The sequence below is a fragment of the Cupressus sempervirens genome, chromosome 3 (assembly GCF_028749045.1).
Source record: "Cupressus sempervirens isolate cs-2001-9-10 chromosome 3, ASM2874904v1, whole genome shotgun sequence".
NCBI classification, from domain to species: domain Eukaryota; kingdom Viridiplantae; phylum Streptophyta; class Pinopsida; order Cupressales; family Cupressaceae; genus Cupressus; species Cupressus sempervirens.
Window position 1 is genome coordinate 353,761,454 of NC_143120.1, and position 20,027 is coordinate 353,781,480.

The following is a 20,027-nucleotide window of genomic DNA, read 5'->3' on the forward strand; positions in this document are numbered from 1 at the left end:
AACATAACAAAAGTAAAATACCCGATAAATGAGGGAGACATGACTGCAGATTTGTTCTATGTTGAGCAAGTCTTGGCATCAGGTGAAGAGGAGAAGCAATGTTAGAGGCTTAACCTCCCAACCATGGACCCTAAGTATCCCCATACAATCTCAACTGACAAAGGCTCTCCCTACACGAGATAAGGCACGTGAACATCACTTGTCTTGCCATGAAGCATCTTGGTGTTAGAGTGTCAACTTTAGAGTCAGCTAGGCTATAGACTCCTCCTATCAACCCATCCTTCTGATTGCAAGGTATCTTGACCTGTAGTGATCACAACATCATCATATGCCACTAAACCTACTTTGACCAGAGATTTTATGGACACTATGTGCCCAATCATCCATCGCTCGACTTGAAAACAAGACCATACCCTTTGCTCACTATGAGTTGACTCAGTTATAGATTTAGTTATTAAGCTCTTTTAATGCTTATCATGTTCTGACTCAACTCCTTTTCTTGCAGGAATACTCCATGGCTATCAGTCTACACTCATCCTAATCATACTTGGTCATCTTGGATGATTCTGGATGTGATAATCCTTTATTCTTGAGTAGTTCTAGTTGTCTTTGCAATCATTGAAATTTTCTGCCCAAAAAGGGGTTCCATGGAAGCAAAAATAATATGCATGTATTTCAATTTTCAAGTATTACATCTTCTCATTGAGATAAGGCTTCCCTTGTCTCAGAGGTATATGGTATGTTTTCTTTTAATGAGGGAAGTATAACTCGTGACATTATTAAATTCTGGACATAAGTGACATAACAGATCAAGAGATATTAAGTATAATACTAAAGTTGAAACTTTACTAGATGGCATGCATAAGACTGCAATGAAATGATTGAAAATAGGCCACACAACTACTGGGCCGAGATGTACTTGAGATCAAAACATCAATAAGATATACGATCTGATCTAAATATCATTGGCTGAAACTACTTAAATTCAGATTTCAACAATGCATATGAACAACCCTTAACATCATTGGCTGAGAACATGTAAGATCATACATTGCTAACGGAAATGATCTGGCCTTAAAGATGCTGGCCGACATTGTATAAGAATAAGATCGTATGAAATGGTAAAGTCAAGGAAGGATGATACTATGTATAACCTGTCAGTAAATGGTGGACAATGAATGATTAACTTAGACTTCTTTTGCAGTAATTGAGCCTTCCCACGAGCCTCTTATTTTACAATATCAATCCGCTAGCAATTATCAATGTTGGTTCCACGCTAACTTGTAGAGGAATGGATATTTCTCCCGTGGCTGGGAGAGCTTAGAGAGATAAAAAGATATGATGAATGGAGATAGTATTTTTTGCTGAATGCCATGAAGTTCTTGGAGAGGAGGTAGTGGGTGGTGTTGGGAACACATATGCATATTGGATTGATACTTTCTTGGAGGAGTCACGGTTCTTGCGAGCTTTGCAAGATGGTAGTAGTTATATTATCCATTAAGTCGAAAAATAATAAGAAAATATGGTGGCATTTACATATTTGAGCTAAGTTAAAAAATAATAAAAGAGAAGGGTGGCGATGGACCCCATGATATTTTAAATTGCCACCAAACGAAATAATAATAGGTACTAGTGTCCTCCCCCATGAATTATTTTAATAAGACTATAGTGTCTGCATAAGTTTGCATGGATTATATATATGTATAAATATATGTACGTTTTATTTCAAATTTGTGTAATGTTACATATACGTCATATTTTAAATATATGTTAACATACATATATGTTTATGTTACACATGCATCCTTACCTAAGTACTATGATGTTATTAGAGTAATTCATGTTTGACAAAGGAAGGATTCCAGGTCATTTAGATATGGGATTCAAAGGTAACAAATGATTTATTTCATTTATTTTATGAAAAGTATATTATGTTTCAACCTAGTTAGCTCATGGTGGACACTTGGGATAGTCATGTTGCCTAGCCCACTTTTCCGTGACCGTCCATACCTGATGGTTCAGTAGCAGTAGGTTGGTGTCATTGTGGGCTATTCCCTCTCTAGATTTGCTCCTCCCTCTTTGTTGCATTCCTGCAAAAAGAGTTGACAGGGTAAAAGCATTCATCTTTCAAAAGAAATCTTGTTATCATATCTAATAACTAACTTGATTAACCATCATAAATTATCATAATGACTAACCACATCTTTCTTTTCACAAAACACATAACAGATAACCAATATTCCCATTCATGTGAAAAACTAATGAAGCAACTAATCTAACGAACCATTTCGAATTATCTTCAATATCAAGAATTATCAAAAATGGGGATGTAACACACATCCAGAGAATTGAAGTCTCCCTGACTGTCAACCAAATGGTGAACATATTGGTCAGGGACTTGGTTGATTTAACTGATATAGTCATTAAAGAGAGAAAGCTTCCATTTAGTAGAATACAACTAGGAGGACTGGATTTCAGTGGGGTTGTTTGCAATTTTCTCAATTGATTATACCGTAGGCTTTAATTCCAACATGTTTTCAATAGTTTTAGCTAAACAATACCAACTACTCTGTTCTTCGCTTGTCTTCTACAGTTCTTGGATTAGAGGTTCCCTCTTATTGGTGATACTTATGTATGAACTCCTTAGAGATGTTAGGCATACTATGCCCTCTTCTTGCATTTGTTGTACATACTTGACCAAAGCTTGCATGTTGCTAATTCCATCTTTGAATTGATCAAGAACCTCTGATTTGCAGATGATTTGAGTGGAACTAGAGGCCTTTCCCTTGATTGAGTCGATGCCAGAGGTCACAAATTCCTTATAAGGTTGAATTTATACCAAATGCTCTTGTAGCTCATGATTCTTCCTCTTCATCTCTTGAGCTCTTCTTCTCAAGGCCTTAACATGAAAATTTGCACAATCAGCTTCACTTTCTAAGTTAGCGTGCCCAAACCAACACAAGAGACATTGTAGTCGGCCTTAGTGATGGCATCCATATTCGCATCTCTAACAAGGTCAACTATCTCTAAGAAATGGTGTCCTGTGTTGGCAATGACAACAACTCTGGACATTCTTTTAGCCCTTTTAGGCTTCTTTGAACTTTGGCAGAGTAAGGTAATAGTGTCTACTTCGTTAGCACTTGGAGTGACTTTCCTTCTCTTCTTTTCTACTTCTTGAGTTAACCAGATAGGGGAGGTACCTTCTTCTTTGTAAGAGTACTCTCTTCATCCAACTCACATACACTTTTAATTTCAACCCTGTTCTCATCGGGTTGTTCTCCATCTCCACCACTTTGTGTGTTTCTCTCAGCCAGACTAACAAATGTATTCTCATCAATTACCATAGGAGTGGCAAAAGTTTCTCCCTGGGCTGAAGGACCAACAAATGTTTCTTCACCAACATGTGTACCTTTCTTTCTCCATTTCCCCTCTAGCCATTCCGTTATCCTTTTAACTATAGGAGCAGTCCGAGCTGCCAAATCAAAAGCCTCTAGCTTAATCCAATCTATCTTAGCAATACCTTTATCTTTCAGTTCATGAAACTCAGGATCAATAACAATGTCTTCTTCCTGTGCTTCGTCAGGGATGTTCAAATTGACCCCAAAGGATCGAATTTTTTGCAAAGTAAGCCTGGTGAAGTTCCTTTGAACACCTCCCTCTCATCAATACAATCTTCCTAGAAATCCTCCAATATAGGTTTGTGGATGTAAGTTTGGGCTCTATACAATCTTTTTTCTGGAAAAACCTTTGCTATTGAACTAGGTTCTTTCAGGTAGAGTGGGAAAATGGTAACCTTCTAAGATTTTCTCAACACTTTTAGCAGCTATCGGGGTTTTGCATGAATTGAAGGACATATAAATAGGGAAGATAAAACCCTTTTTTGCCTTGCTTGAGTACTTGATGTCCACAACAACCATTCGACGACAGACCTCCAGGAACACAAGAAAATTAGAGGATATCTAGGAGGTCGTAGAGGTTCCTTTTCAAAATTCCTTATTCTTAGGTATGTCAACTATTTGAATTGAGTGACGACGCTGCCAAACCCTAAGACAAAATAAACAACTTCTCGTGGTTAGCTAATATGGGGTTTTCCTTCAAACTCTCCAACCAAGCTCATAAGAAAAACATGATTCACTAGGGTGAAGTCCTACTTACCCTTATTTGTAGTGAGTTGGGGAAACAACTTATAGACGGGGGCTCAGACATAATATATAGGCTGTGAGGTTAACCCTCCCCAAAACTTCTATAATTGGCAATAAGATACAACACAGAAAGAAAATTAAACATCCTCTTTTGGGAGAATTCCTTCAGTGGAGTATGAAGGCGAGAGCTCATAATACCAGCCTAATGTATATAATCCTTTTCCCCATAAACTATTAAAAAAAACTTGAACATCTAGAATTCAAAGCTCTTGGAATTAGGGCTTCCTACTGCTCTATGCAACAAAGTAATTACGTCTGCAATGGGCTCTTTAAAATTGATTTTGTTCAACTTAGAGCTAGTTCTTGGAAACACTTTGAGACAAAATTCTTCATGTGCTTTGAAATATTCATGTTTGGCCTCGACGAAAAGCCACTCCATCTCCCTATCATAGGGAATACACAAAGCCTCGGTAATACTCTCTGAATTGATCTCCTCTAAAATTTTCTTGTTGATTGTTCAGATTTGCCACTTGGCAAAATGAGGAAACTTCATGCATGTGGCTACCAACCTAGGACATTGTATAGTAGAAGGAAAACCTCCTGCATAATTCTCTAGAGATTGATAAAAGTCCCCATATTCCCTCTCAGTATCCTTCATCTTAGATAGTTGGCTCTGAATCGTAGACTACATGTCGAGGAAGAAGCTAGAGCAAATAGTGCACTGGAGGCTTTAGATAATGATACTCAAAAATATGCTATTTGAATGATATATTAACTTAGACGGAACATGCATTAAATGAATCATCATTCTTCTTTGAAAAATACACAACCTCCCTACCAAGTTGCTGGCAAAGAGGGTGAGGGATTGACATGGCGAAGGAAGAATGCCTAAAGCAGAGTTACACTACAGCTTGAGACTCACCAGTCCCTTGGTCGCATATCACCCTATACTTGCAACTAGCGATCAGGGCTTTCATGCTTGCGGGAACTCCAATTGAGTGATCAGGAATACACATAGACTGTTGGGGGATCAGTGACTTAAGGAAGACCACATCTCTACAACTACTTTGAAAATACCAAATTGAACCAACAATTAGGGAATGGGTCAGGGCTGTGACTGGTCGGGTTTCTATGCTCTAGAAGTAAACACTTTCAGAAGGAAGTGAAAAAGAATACCACTAATGCCATGTTGAAGACTCAAAAGAGTAAGTCCACGTTTCACAAAAATGTTTTAGTTTCCTGGAGTGGTTCTTTGATTTTATTTAAATTTTGAATTAAAAACTATAAAAATTTGCATCATACAAGAGAAGTTGCCCCTCTTTTGCAGAGGGAAATTGCCCTATCCATGCAATTTATCAAATCATTTTCATATTTTGTTGCCACCTGTTGGGCTTGAGTCAGATAATTTAGGTTTTTAGCAGTGACAAGATCTTGTGACAAGAAGAGAATCTATGAGTGCGCTATAAACCTAGTAAGGGTGGATTAGTGGATGAGATGAAGATTTTAAGACAACTAGTTCAGCTCTTTTCTGAATCAGCAATATGCAGCTAATGGAGAATTGCATGAACCTATCTGTTCCATTGAACTTGCTGCACCCATTGCACTTTTGTCACTGTCCATTAGACTCAAGTCAATAGTTGTGATAATTTTTTGTTAACAAGAGATAGAGCATGCATGCACCATGTACTGATTCTGAGATAAAAAGGTGAGATGGAATACTGCAAGAAATGGAAAGTTAAAGACAACTAATCCAACACTTTTTGATTTAGGAAAATGAGCATTGGGTCCATTTGGTTCGTGGAATTGTAAAAATCGAGATCTCTACAAATCTCGACTTAGCCAAATCAAGGTTTTGCAAATCTTCATTCTTATTTTTGGGATTTTATTTGAATCATTTGTTTCACTCGGAAGATGAGTGGGAAGATACATTTTTATGCATTTGGTTCCTCAAAATGGAATTGGAATTAGAACATAGAATCATGCAATGGTTTGAACACAAAATCATGCAATGATTTGAAAACAAAATAAAAAATCAGATCGGTAACATCATTCAGATACAATGGCTTAAATGCAGAATCTAATGCCTAATATCATTCACATGAAATAGTGTAAATTCAGAATCAGACAATATATCTCTCACAGATTCAAAATTTTCTCATTTTTAACTGTTTTTTGCGCATGATTCCTCTACTTCATTCCTAATACTGTGCTTTGAGCAACCACGATTCCTAATATTTCTAAGAATGGATTTGCAATTCATTGAAAATATGGCTTATAATGCCGTACCATGCATATTTTGGGAAGCCACTGATTTGAGTTTGTTCTTGTCCTCTTGGTGGTATTTTGTTGCCAGTACCTTTACAATTTTGTTATTGTATTGACACAATGTTGCAAATCTTATCCATCTGTGCATTCGGTTGAGAGATGAACACAAGCTTAAATATTGATTTAATTCTAATATTTTCGTCTTAATTTTGCAATATTTTTGTCTGCAATTGATGTTGACTTTTGTTCCCCTCGAAGCTTAAAATTCTCAACGGTTATGTCATTTGGTATGTTCTGAAACTGCAAAATGAAGCGAAGACATTATAGTACTCTTCTTCAAATAATGAACTACCATCGCAATTGGCCCTATAAAAAGCTCTGAAGTTCAAAACTAGAGGAATCCATTTTTACACATTATCAGGAACCAGGATTCCTAATATTTCTAAGAATCTACTTTTTTTACACTCATCAAAAAGTGTAACCAGGTTTTGATTTTCAATTCCTAGTTGGTAGTGGGAAGTTTGATAACTTGGTTTCGAGGTAAAATTAGAAGTTTGGTATTCTAATTCCTTTTTGCCAATTTTGAAACAAATGCAAAAATTTTTAAATCCGGATTATGAAAAAGCTAATTCCCATCATCTTCCACGAACTAAACGGACCCTAGATGTTTGGGAACATAATATTGCTCGAAAATCAAGAATTATAATGGTGTTTTACAAATGAATACAATAGAATAGCTATACATTTGCACAAGATAGAAATGCTAGTTTATGCGTGGTTTGGATTGCCTTGTAACATCTTTAAAGGTGATCATTATTGGATACAAAGGGGCATTTCTAGGAATGTTTATATACCTCAAATTTTACCACAATTTCCTGTATATATATTGATTATTATGGAAAGTGGGGTTTCAATAGGATTGTTAGTAATGACTATGAGATTAGTTTGATTGAGATATTTTTTGCAAAGTCCTAATCTATAGTGTCCATAATTATTCAACAAAGAACAGAATACAACACTCTAAATTTCAACCACATTCACCTCAATCACTTTGAAAAGTTTGCTTCCTATTCCATTATAAATATAGTTAGATCGTTAATTGTTTGACAATCTTGCCTTGGACTTCAATCACAAACATCCAATTTTAACATGATGAAAGACTAATTGATTTGACCAATACATTTTATAATTACAAAAATATAATTGCCCATATCATGCAAATAAAAGAAATAAGGGATTGGTTACGTGTCTAGTTTGCACATTTCTAGCAGGTATAGGTAATGGGAACTAAACGTCTGGTAATAGAAAACAAGGTTTCAATAGGAGTTTTATTAGTGATATTGATTTGGTTTAGATGTTTCTGTCATATCTCTAATCTCCATGCAATTTGTTTTATCATCATTTTTCTTAACTTCCGTCCTTGGATTTTCTTTCATGCCTTTTTATGTTCCATTTTCTTTATTCTGTTCTCAATTGTGATATATAGTACTATTCTTACAGATTCTGGATATTCTGAAACAAAACGGGTGCAGATCAACATTCTTCATCATTGGGAGTAACATGGATGACTCTCCAGAACTTGTACAGAGAATAGTAGCAGAAGGTAGATTTTCCTATCAGCTTAATTTGTTCATCAGAGCATTCTTACTTGACCACACCTTGTTTACTTTATTTTGATATGTGAAGGCCTAGAGTTATTGGGTCTTTGCCCTTCATTACATCCAAGTTCTCTTTTAAAGGTTGAGATAGATTTAAATATAAACAAAAAAAGGTTTTATCATAAAACAGCTATTTAATATTCTATAGTGACGGCTTATGTTATAGTAATTAAGTACTAAATTGACTTCCTGTGGCTTGTCTGACCCTTTGAAATGGTCTCTACTAGCATGAGTGGATAAAAAGGAGATTAGCTCACAAACTTCTAGGAAGCTGCTTGAAGGTTGTTTGAAGCTATGTAGCATTGGCATTCCAATCTACATAGAATGTGGCTGAGTAATTGTACATGTTCAAATTTGATCGTCATGCCAATGCATAACATATTACATATATAATTAAATCAATAAAATTGAAAAATGTAAGAAAGAATTAGATTACATTAATGTCCACAAATGACCATGGTAGATCAATGGGTATTGAAAGTGTGTCCAATTATTAGCTGGACTCCTGTGTGCTCCAATATTGGTAAATGCACAGCCAACACTATGTGTATATTCTCCACTTGCCTCCTCCAATAATCTCTTTTCTCAATCCTAAAGAGGGTGGAAAAACTAGCTCAAGATGTAAACAAGTACCTCAACTGGATATCACTCTTGGTAATCTTCACAAACGTGAAATCTGAGCAGAAACGCCTTGATCATAATCTCACTGAAATCTGCAAATAAGACCAAACTCTGTATGAATTCACCCAGCTGAAGGAATGGGGGATCATCCATACCTTCCTTATCCAAGGGTTTCTGTCCTTGGAAAACCAGTCACCATCTCCAGCAACAATGGAGAAGTTAATAACATAATTTCATAACATGCTCCAAAAATGGGAGTACACCATGTTTGTAAAGCCTCTTTAGGCAGTTGAAACACATACAGAAGTAATTTGGGATCAAAGTTACTTTTATGTTGTTTTCTCCCCGAAAGCAACTTTAAGTTATAATTTGAAGTTGACATAACAATAGAATTACTTTATTAATTTAAACTTCCACATTGCTCCAAAATGACCTTTTCATATAAAATAGCTACAATTTACCACACATGGTCCTTGTTTTCTTTGACCATGTAATGTCCCCGTTTTTGGTGAGTCCGTACAGTTGATAGAGTTAGCTCATCATATCGACCCTCATGAGCTTATAGGGTGATTTGGGGGTCCCAGTTGTGGCTTACTATTTTTAGTAAGTCTATTTTTGGTAGTTGCTATTTTTGGCAGAGCAGTGGGTGGCTCTAGCAATTGGTCGTCACCTGCAATGGATGAGGTTAATAATTGCACAAGCTCTTATTTATTAATTAATTATTTAAGTTGCATTATTATAATAATATTTATGTTATTATAATAATGACATAAAAGATATTTCTAAAAGAGTGTGTTGCAAAGTTTTAAGTGTTGAGTTCTTTGGGGAAACTTCTGTAGTTTCTAAAGTGGAGTTTGTTGGAAAACTTTTGCCAACAAGGGATTATATATAGGAGCTCATTTCATTGGAAAAAGCACGCTTGGATATTTATTTTCTTTTGTTGCCTTTGTGGCTTTTTTTGAGGCTCTAAATTTTGTTGCCCTTGCTGAGGTATAAGGGTTTTGATTCTGAGTTATGCACTAGTTCCACAACAGAAGTATTCTGGATCAAATTTTGAGTATTAAGTCTTCCATTTTTGTTTGTCTGTTACTTTAGAAAAATTATAAGCTTCTCAATTGTGGCTATTGTAATTGAGGAGTTGATTTGCTCAAGGATTGTGCTTATGTCTGAGATCCATTTTTGAGGAGGTGATTTATTGAAACCTGCGTCTGCAATAAAGGGAAAAATTTGTGCACTAACGACTTCTTGTAGAGATTTGTAATGCCGCCTTTTTCTGGGACATTATAATTCAGTGTTGCTGGCTCACTTCACCTAGGTTTCAGGGGGCGAGAAGGTTCTTTACGGGTTTTAGTTTGAGATTTGGCCTAGACATTTCTAGTTTCAGACCCATTAGAGCATTTTTGGCAGGTTGTCCGGATGCTTGCTATTTTTAGTAAGTAAATTGAGCTCAGTATTCTTGATATCTCAGGGTTGGTTTGGAAGCGTCTCGTTAAGAGCTTTCCAATGAGCTATTGCACGTGCTTATCCGAGTTCGTTTGGTTAGTTATATTAATGACTGACGATTATATGGTTTACTAGCTAAGTGACTTTTAAAGTTCATTTAACTTGTCACTTTATTTTAAAAAGGTACTATGTTCACTTAAGTGACTAAAGGTCAAAAAGGTGTTTTATCCCACATTGCTTAAAAGAGCGTGCATCACATTGGAAAAAGTGATAAAGGTACAACAAACTCCATTTGGGATGATATGAAGATTATAATATTCAAAACAAATATTAATTTGGGAGTTGGAAACAGTTGCTGGTTATTTCTTCGAGGATGCGAACCCCTGAAGAAGCATTTGAAGGTTGGACGCAAACCTAGCCTTCTCACAGGTTTTATCTACATTTGCCAATCTAACTGTTTTTACTGTTTATAGGATTGGATCATTTGGATATTTGCATGTTATTGTATTGCTATTGTATAATACAGTAACACATTTGGTGGTTATCTAAGTTAACTCCTGGTTTATATATGTACTTTCTGAATATTGGAGGAATAAACAAGCTTTTTTTGGATTTTCTTGTATGTAAATCTGCTAATTAGAAATCGATTTAAGTTTTGGAATTTATATTGAATATTGTTTACTGTTCGGATTTAAATCTGCACTTTTATATCACAGTTTTTTGGTATAATATCCGAAAAGGGATGTTACAGTGTTATTAGAGCCTATTTCCTTCCATCCTGTTGGGTATAGCTAGAACGATGATTAGAACTTAGTCGTAAATATTCAAATGCTTCAGGTATAATCAGTCATCTTTCGAGTTATCTGCTTGGCAAAGCTGCTAAAATCAAGACTTCTAATAGGAGTAAAAGACCATTCAGGAGCTATTGCTGAATCTGGATTTGTACTAAAAGCTAATGAAAATAATCTAGAGGCATTGTTGTTGTGTGGAAAGGCGTATTACTACCTTGCAGATCATGATGTTGCTATGCGGCATTATCAAAAAGGCTTGCGTTTAGATCCTGAGCACAATGAACTTACACTGCAGTATTTAGAGTATAAGGGTTTGGGTAGTGTATAGTCGGCAGTGAATATATATAAACTCAGTCATGAAGCCGTAAGTGGAGCTTCCTAGACTGCTACACTTCTTACCTTAGGCAGATGTTATATGTATGGGCTGAGTCTTCCGTAAGGGATTTGCGAAACTAAGGCAGACTCACGTTAATCTCAAGGAAGAGCTATTAAGGGCTACGACTAGTCGGATACATCAAACGTAATAGTCAGGACAGTAGAAGCTGAGATTGTCGGGGTTAGGTCGACACCTTTTCAAGAAACCTCAGACAGTGCAGTTGGAACTAAACACTCCATGGGTGGAGCTGACGCATTACCGCCATAACCATACTCTCGCGCTCTAAGACCTGTTTGTTGTGGGTAACAGGTTGAACAGGAATCAGAAGTTTGTGTGGGTTGTGAGTAGAGTAGACCCAGTTTAGACAACATTTCCCTTGCATGGAAATCCATCAACTATTCTTTGGATGTTTGCTTTGACATTTGAACTTGGAAGACAAAGTTGAGGACCACGTATTTATAGATTATTTGAGTAGGAGTAGAACCAGTTCGGACAGCATTTCCCTTGCACGGGCGGACAGGATATGGTCAGATTTTCCAAAGCGGGCTGAGAGTTTTTTCTAAGGCAGACCCACAATAAAATTGGGGAAGTAAGAAGGAGGCCGTTGTCAGTTGGAAGCAATAGTCAAACGACCAAGGCAGTAGGAGCTGGAGCTCACATGGGAGTTCTGCAATGACAGGGAATCCCAGGCATGCGGCTGAGTAAACACTCCATGGATGGAGCCGTCGCCATTGATAACTCACGAGTTCAAGTTTAGATGCCGCTGACATTAGTTTGGGCAATAATTAGGAGGCTGTGCGGTCGTGTGCAAGAGCAGACTAAGTACGGGTAGTATTTCCATTGCATAGGACTGTACACCTTGCTTTGTACATTCATGTTACTCAACCTTGCCAACATGGGTGGACTGTTACAAACCCAGAACATGGCATGTAAGTATATGTTGTAAAGATTGTTGGATATAGCTCCTAATATTTAACTTCAACATTTTTCTTGGGCCGGGTTGAATAGCGTAGCCATTGTTTCCTTGAGTTTTGTTTACTGAATGCATGAGTTCTGAAATAAGCTACAGTTTTCATGACAACTGTTTGTTACAAAGTCTCTATGCTTAGATTTAGTTAATTAATCAGAATCTGGAAGGTTACACTTATTGGCTTCTAGTTTACAAATCACTAAACTGTGGTGTTTATTATTTTGAACATATATTGATTGCTGAGGTTATACAGAAGTCTGGTAATGAAGAATATGGGGACTGATTGAAATTGTTTGACGAAATTACCCAGTACAGTTTCAGAACTCTGTGATTAAAATTTCCCAAGAATATTACAGCTATATAGTTGGGTTTCCTGAAGATGTTAGGGAGCAGACATTTTTGGTGACAGGTCGGAATATGGGAAGAATTGAGGTGGGACCAGTCCGCCATTGAGATATTCTCCAGCTTGACTTTACAGTTTTAGAATCGAACACGGAAATGAGACTATGTATTTCACTCAGAATATTTATAGTCTGGTTATTTCAAGTAGAGAACATTACAGTACAGAACTCCGTGGTCAGAATTAGTAGAGTTATTCCAATGGTAATATAACATTTTGAAAGTTTGTATTTAGCTACAAGGTATAGTTTGCAAAGGTAAGCCTATAGATAGAACTTATGAAATAGGATTGGGTTCATCTCAGGCACATGGAAAGCTATATGGCAGAGGTAGTGGGACGAGATTTCCAACTCGATATTAAAATCGAAGTTAAGGAGATTGTACGATTGTTATAAATTTTTTTTGTGAAAGCTTCAAAAAGAATTTCCTTTCATTAATTACATGGACTTTCAGTTAGAGCTGCAAAACAAGACGGATATGATGAGAAACAAATATCATGCTTTGGCTCGAGATCTCCTTGCAGAGGACAGTTACAGGAATTTGCATAGGGCTGATATCAATCAACTCGATAGTAGCACTAATAATAGCTCAAGTATACTAATAGGTAATGGGGAGATAGAAATATCTTATGGAGTTGTTTACACTAGTCCTTCTGATGAGCATGTTGATGGCCCAAACAGAAGAGTTGACCAACCCGCCAACGTTGGCAACTCCCCATCCTATTTAGACATAGAAAACTCTAGCATCTTATTTGGCGACATGGAAATTAGTTTGGATAAATTTTATGGTAATAATAGGCTGGAAATTATGTCAAATTTTAAGGAGCAAATGGACTGCAATGTTGGCAGGATGGATGATACGACACGTGTTGAGTTAGAGGACAAATCTGAAAATGTTGTTCCCCTAGGTGATGAAAAATCAGAAAATTCTATGGAGAGCAGCCCACTTGTGTTTGAAGGAGATGGTCAAAAACTATTATCCCTCCTTGACTTATTGGATATGCTTTTGGTCAAAGAGGACAAGATTGTCCAAGTGTTGTCAAGAATGGATGATTCCTCCAAATTGATTGAGGATCTAATGCAGAAGGTTATGATAGAAGAGAGACATGGTAGTGTATGTGGTGTCACAAGTCCTCTCTTACATACTATTTTTGAAACCTTGAAAATGATAAAATATGATTACTTGCAACTATTAATGGATAGAGATCTAGTAATAAAATTTGGAAGGGACAAAGAGAGTGAGGTAAATGAGCTATGCCTTCAATTGAGCTTAACACATTACTCCATCTATAAAGCTGAAAATCAAACGAGTGGAGCAGCCACTTATGAAGAAGATAATCGTGGTTCAAGGGCACAAGAAATCATGCAAATCATTGAAGAAATTCATAATGTAGGTAGATGTGAAGGCAAACAATGTAATTCAATCACGTGTTTTCTGTTTGAGACTTTCCATGATGAGAAAAATTCTATGGACCAGCAAGTTGATGAGTCTGAAAATTCTGAATATTATGACAGCAGCTGTACATTTTCACATGAGCACATGGTTAGTGATACCACTAGTGCAGGAGCACATAAAGTACAAGAACATGAGAAAGTTAAGATTCCTTATTTGAGATATTTAAATCCATTTGAGTCATTTGTGTTGTATTTGAGTCAAGTTGTAAAGGCTATGAAGCCATTTTGTCATAAATTGTAAAAGTTGTCAATTTGCCCTAGTTGTCCTATTAAGGTCATGAATTGGTCAAGAGGTCAAAATGTGTTTGTAAATCCAAGGAAGGGTAAAAATATTGTAAATGGTGATTAATATTCCATCATGACATGTTTGTAAGGTTGGTACAAAGTTGTGAGGTCAAAATTTCTAAAATCTAAAAGTTGCTTAAATGTTGCCACTTTAAAACTTTGCAAAAAGTTCAAAAAGGGTTAAAGAATGTAACAAGTTGGTTGGGAAGTTCTCAACTATCAAAATTCCTATAGAAACTTTGTAATGGTCGTTGCAAATCAATTAATGAGGATAAGGAGAAGAAAGAATCATTTTAGAGGATTTTGGTATTGCTATTTTGATTGGTTTTCTTGTTAAGTTGCTGGTTCTAGGCCTTGTGCGGTCATGTACGGCCTGAAAACCTTATATAATATGTATATTTAGATAATGGAATGAGTTATCTTTATTCTCTATTTGGTTTCGAGTAATTTCATTTAGATTTGAGGAAGTTATGATCATTTTGGTGAAAGTGGGTATTTGCAGATTTGAGATTCCTTGAATATAGTCATATTGCAGCATTTGGTATGGACATATTTTGGAGTCTTAGAACCTCTAATAATATTAATTGGAAAGCTATGTGAACTATCTTTCATTTCCAATTGGTTTAAATCATTTTTATGAAGATTTGTGAAAGTTATGAGTATTTGAGTGAAAACAGGTTTTAAAATGCCTTCAATGGTGTTCCGGGCAAAGATTTGTGCTTATACAATGATTTATGTATTAGATAAACTAATGGCTTGCAGATTTGGAAATTAGACTAAAAAGTGGATAATTTGGAATTGGTTTGGGGTTATTTGGATTTGTTTTGAGAAAGTTATTTGATGCCCTAGCAGTGTTTTGAGTTATACTTCTGGTTTTTGACAGCAAAATTTGGGTTTTGATAAAGAGATCATAACTTGTAATTGGGTTGTTAGATTGGGCTCAGATTTGGATATATTTTAGAAGGACTAATTTTAAATAATTCCTCCAAAGGGTTTGGAATGAAACATTAAGGATTGAAAGTAATGAGTAATTGAATCAGATATAGAAATCATGATATCTAAATGTAGAAGGGTTGATATTTTATGTTGGAAAATGCTTTGTTTTACCTTGTAAGATGCCTCTAATTATGGAGTTTATTTAATGGATTTTGAAGGGATCAACATGTATCCCATTGATTGGTTGATTTGTAAGATGCTTTGCATCAAATTGGTATCAAAGCTTGAAGATCTTGAGTGTGTTGGTAGAGCCCTGAGGGAGGCAATCCACACCAGGACCTTGGAGATTTGGTATTTGTTTTGTTGATAAGTTTTAGTTACAGGGTTCTTATCCATCAAAGCTGTAGTAAGAAAGTGTGTGTGTGGAAGACCTAAGGAGAGGTCTTAATATTGTCTCCATCAAGATGAAGTTGGGTAGAAGGTGTAAAGAGAGAAACCACTAAGAGAGGGTGGTAGTGCATCTTCTAGGATCTTGGATGGGTAAGATGGAAATAGGTTGGTAGTTGTGTAGTAGCAAGAGGAATGGTGGATTTATGAAACCTTTTTATTACAACCATTAATGCTCCACTGATAGGAGTATTTGAGAAGATGATTTTGAGGGCAGTCCTGTGTCCTTAAGGGAAAAGATGATGGTTTTAAAGGCATGAAGAGGCAAAGGCAAATGAAGGTAAAGGTGAAGATTTTTGGTCTGATTTTTTGGTTTTATATGATGCCTTTGCATCAAATTGGTTCCATGTTTCCAAAAGACTTGGAAACTTTTCAAGGTTGGGAGTATGGTGTAGGAGCACATAAAGTACAAGAACATGAGAAATTTAGATTCCTTATTTGAGATATTTAAGTCCATTTGAGTCATTTATGTTGTATTTGGGTCAAGTTGTAAAGGCTATGAAGCCATTTTGTCATAAATTGTAAAAGTTGTCAATTTGCCCTAGTTGTTCTACTAAGGTCATGAATTGGTCAAGAGATCAAAATGTGTTTGTAAATCCAAGGAAGGGTAAAAATATTGTAAATGGTGATTAATATTCCATCATGACATGTTTGTAAGGTTGGTACAAAGTTGTGAGGTCAAAATTTCTAAAATCTAAAAGTTGCTTAAATGTTGCAACTTTAAAACTTTGCAAAAAGTGCAAAAAGGGTTAAAGAATGTAACAAGTTGGTTGGGAAGTTCTCAACTATCAAAATTCCTATAAAAGCTTTGTAATGGTTGTTCCAAATCAATTAATGAGGATAAGGAGAAGAAAGAATCATTTTAGAGAATTTTGGTATTGCTATTTTGATTGAGTTTCTTGTTAAGTTGCTGGTTCCAGGCCTTGTGCGGTCATGTACGGCTTGGAAACTCTATATAATATGTATATTTAGATAATGGTATGAGTTATCTTTTTTCTCTATTTGGTTTGGAGTAATTTCATTTAGATTTGAGGAAGTTATGATCATTTTGGTGAAAGTGGGTATTTGCAAATTTGAGATTCCCTGAATACAGTCATATTCCAGTGTGTGGTATGGACATATTTTAGAGTCTCAGGACCTCTAATAATATTAATTGGAAAGCTATGTGAACTATCTTTCATTTCCAATTGGTTTGAATCATTTTTATGAAGATTTGTGAAAGTTATGAGTATTTGAGTGAAAACAGGTTTTAAAATGCCTTCAATGGTGTTCTAGGAAAATATTTGTGCTTATACAATGATTTATGTATTGGATAAACTAATGGCTTGCAGATTTGGAAACTAGACTCAAAAATGGATAATTTGGAATTGGTTTGGGGTTATTTGGATTTGTTTTGAGAAATTTTTTTGATGCCCTAGGAAAGGTTTTGGGTTATACTTCTGGTTTTTGACAGCAGAATTTGGGTTTTGAAAAAAAGATCATAACTTGTAATTGGGTTGTTATATTGGGCTCAGATTTGGATATATTTTAGAAGGACCAATTTTAAATAATTCCTCCAAAGGGTTTGGAATGAAACGTTAAGGATTAAAAGTAATAAGTAATGGAATCAGATATAAAAATCATGATATCTAAATGTAGAAGGGTTGATATTTTATGTTGGAAAATGCTTTGTAATGTCCCCTTTTTCTAGGACATTATAATTTAGTGTTGCCAGCTCACTTCGCCTAAGTTTCAGGCAGCGAGAAGGTTCTTTACGGGGTTCAGTTCGAGATTTGGCCTAGACATTTCTAGTTTCAAACCCATCAGAGCAGTTGTGGTAGGTTGTTCGGATGCTTACTATTTTTAGTAAGTAAACTGAGCTCAGTATTCTTGATATCTCAGTGTTGGTTTGGAAGCATCTCGCCGAGAGCTTTCCAACGAGCTATTGCACGTGCTTATCCGAGTTTGTTTGGTTAGTGATTTTAATGACTGACGATTATATGGTTTACTGGCTAAGTGACTTTTAAAATTCATTTAACTTGTCATTTTATTTCAAAAAGGTACTATGTTCACTTAACTGACTAAAGGATAAAAAGGTGTTTTATTCCACATTGCTTAAAAGAGCATGCATCACATTGGGAAAAATGATAAAGGTACAATAGACTGCATTTGGGATGATATGGAGATTATAATATTCATAACAAATATTAATCTGGGAGCTGGAAACAGTTGCTGGTTATTTCTTCGAGGATGCAAACCCTTGAAGAAGTATTTGAAGGTTGGACTCAAACCTAGCCTTCTCACAGGTTTTATCTACATTTGTCAATCTGACTGTCTATAGGATTAGATCATTTGGATATTTGCATTTTATTGTATCGCTGTTATATAATATAGTAACACATTTGGTGGTTATCTAAGTGAACACTTGGTTTATATATGTACTTTTTGAATATTGGAGAAATAAACAAGCTTTTTCTGGGTTTTCTTGTATGTAAATCTGCCGATTAGAAATCGATTTAAGTTATGGAATTTATATTGAATATTGGTTTACTGTTCAGATTTAAATCTGCACTTTTATATCATGGTTTTTTGGTATAATATCCAAAAAGGGATGTTACAAGATTGAAGGGTTTCAGGTTGTTGATCATCATTGAGAGTCGAGAGCTGTTCGTTGGAGGATCCCCATTGCATTGTTGGACCTGTAGCTTGCAATATCAAGACTTGTGTTCATTTCCAGCTAGCCTATGTTCAAAACATAGGCCCTAAATCATCAATCCCAAGCCCACGTCCTCACTAATTGACCTACAATCTGTATTTTGAGGCCTGCTATGACACTCTTGGGTACTGAATTTCACCATTTGCATTCACATGGCTAGAAGGAGGATTGCAATCTGTTTCAAAAAACTGCATGTGAGCTACAAATAAATTGGGAGTGTAACATCCACTTTATCCAGGTCTTAATGAACAACTAACATATCAAAGAAATACAGTTATTACTTCATTTTCATAGGAAGACAGTTATATCAGTTATGTTCATGTGAATGAGATTAACAGTTACAATTATTTAAATAGAAAACTCATAACTAACATCTTAAAACACCATCAATAAATTTACTATGGAAATTAAAATCTACTTACCATGAAATTTGAACCGAAAAATCATTATAGGTATGTTTCTGCAGTCACCCAGATTAGTCCTCAAATATCACTTAGGATAAATTGACGATTACCATCAAATACCATTATATCAAAATCAAATGATGATTACCATCAATACCACTATATCGTTTAGGGCATCATATACCACCTATCAGTTAGGGCATCAATTGCCATTGGATCATTTAGGGCATTAGATACCACTGTATCATTTAAGGCTTCAAATACCACTATATCATTTAGGGCATCAGATACCACTTTATCATTTAGGGCGTCAATACTACTGTATCATTCATTTCTTTCTAATAGCTTAATTGTTTCCGACAAACATTTGAATGCATAGCTTATCTTTATCTGATGTATGTCTGACACCTTGTGGACAAGGTAAACATTGTCAGGGGCTTAACCACCCAACCTCGGACCATAACTTATCTCCACACAATCTCTAACGAGAATGACCCTCCCTACCCGGAATAGACATGGAACACCTTGTCAGCCATTGAGCATCCTGGTATCTAATCACACCACTCGACTTGATAGCAGGAGAATACAGTAAACATGATCATGCATGAACTATTAAATGATTCCTTTTAAAAATAATAAACACTATTATGTCACATCTGATTTTGTTTCATGTTATTGCAAATTCTTTTCTCTCACCTCTTCACCCTCTTCCTTGGCTATACGGCTGGGTGAGTTCCAGGTGTTTGAATCTCAGAGCAACCCGCTTTTTCTGTTGATCCTTAATTGATAAAAGAATATTATATGTTTCTAGCTTATCACAATCTATGATTTGCATAAAGATTTCATAAAGATTTGCATAAAATATTGTTCAACTCTAATCTCCAATGGCATAATGATCCATGAATTCATAACATGGTTACTTGGCTTTTATTCTTCTTAATTGATGATATTATAAGCAAGGATGAATTGCTTCATAATCTGGATTTGTATCTAACTACTATAAGAATTAGATTGCAGTAATAATTGTTAGAAGACATATTGCAATGTTGGATTTGGATATTCCACATAACCTAGATAAATCTGGAAATGAAGTTTGGAGTCTTGCTAGACGCTTGTGTATGAACTCTTCTTCAAATTGATT

General features: G+C 35.7%; 1 protein-coding gene across 4 annotated transcripts in view; it reads left to right on the forward strand.

Annotated features, from left to right (window-relative positions):
• LOC149566441 (uncharacterized) overlaps nucleotides 1-20,027 on the forward strand; it is a 162,920-nt gene that overhangs the window by 42,157 nt on the left and 100,736 nt on the right. For all 4 annotated transcript variants that reach the window (XM_089817401.1, XM_089817405.1, XM_089817403.1 and 1 more), the window contains exon 4: nucleotides 7,908-8,010. In XM_089817401.1, the coding sequence (XP_089673527.1) occupies nucleotides 7,908-8,010 (103 nt within the window). The remainder of the gene's footprint in view (nucleotides 1-7,907; nucleotides 8,011-20,027) is intronic.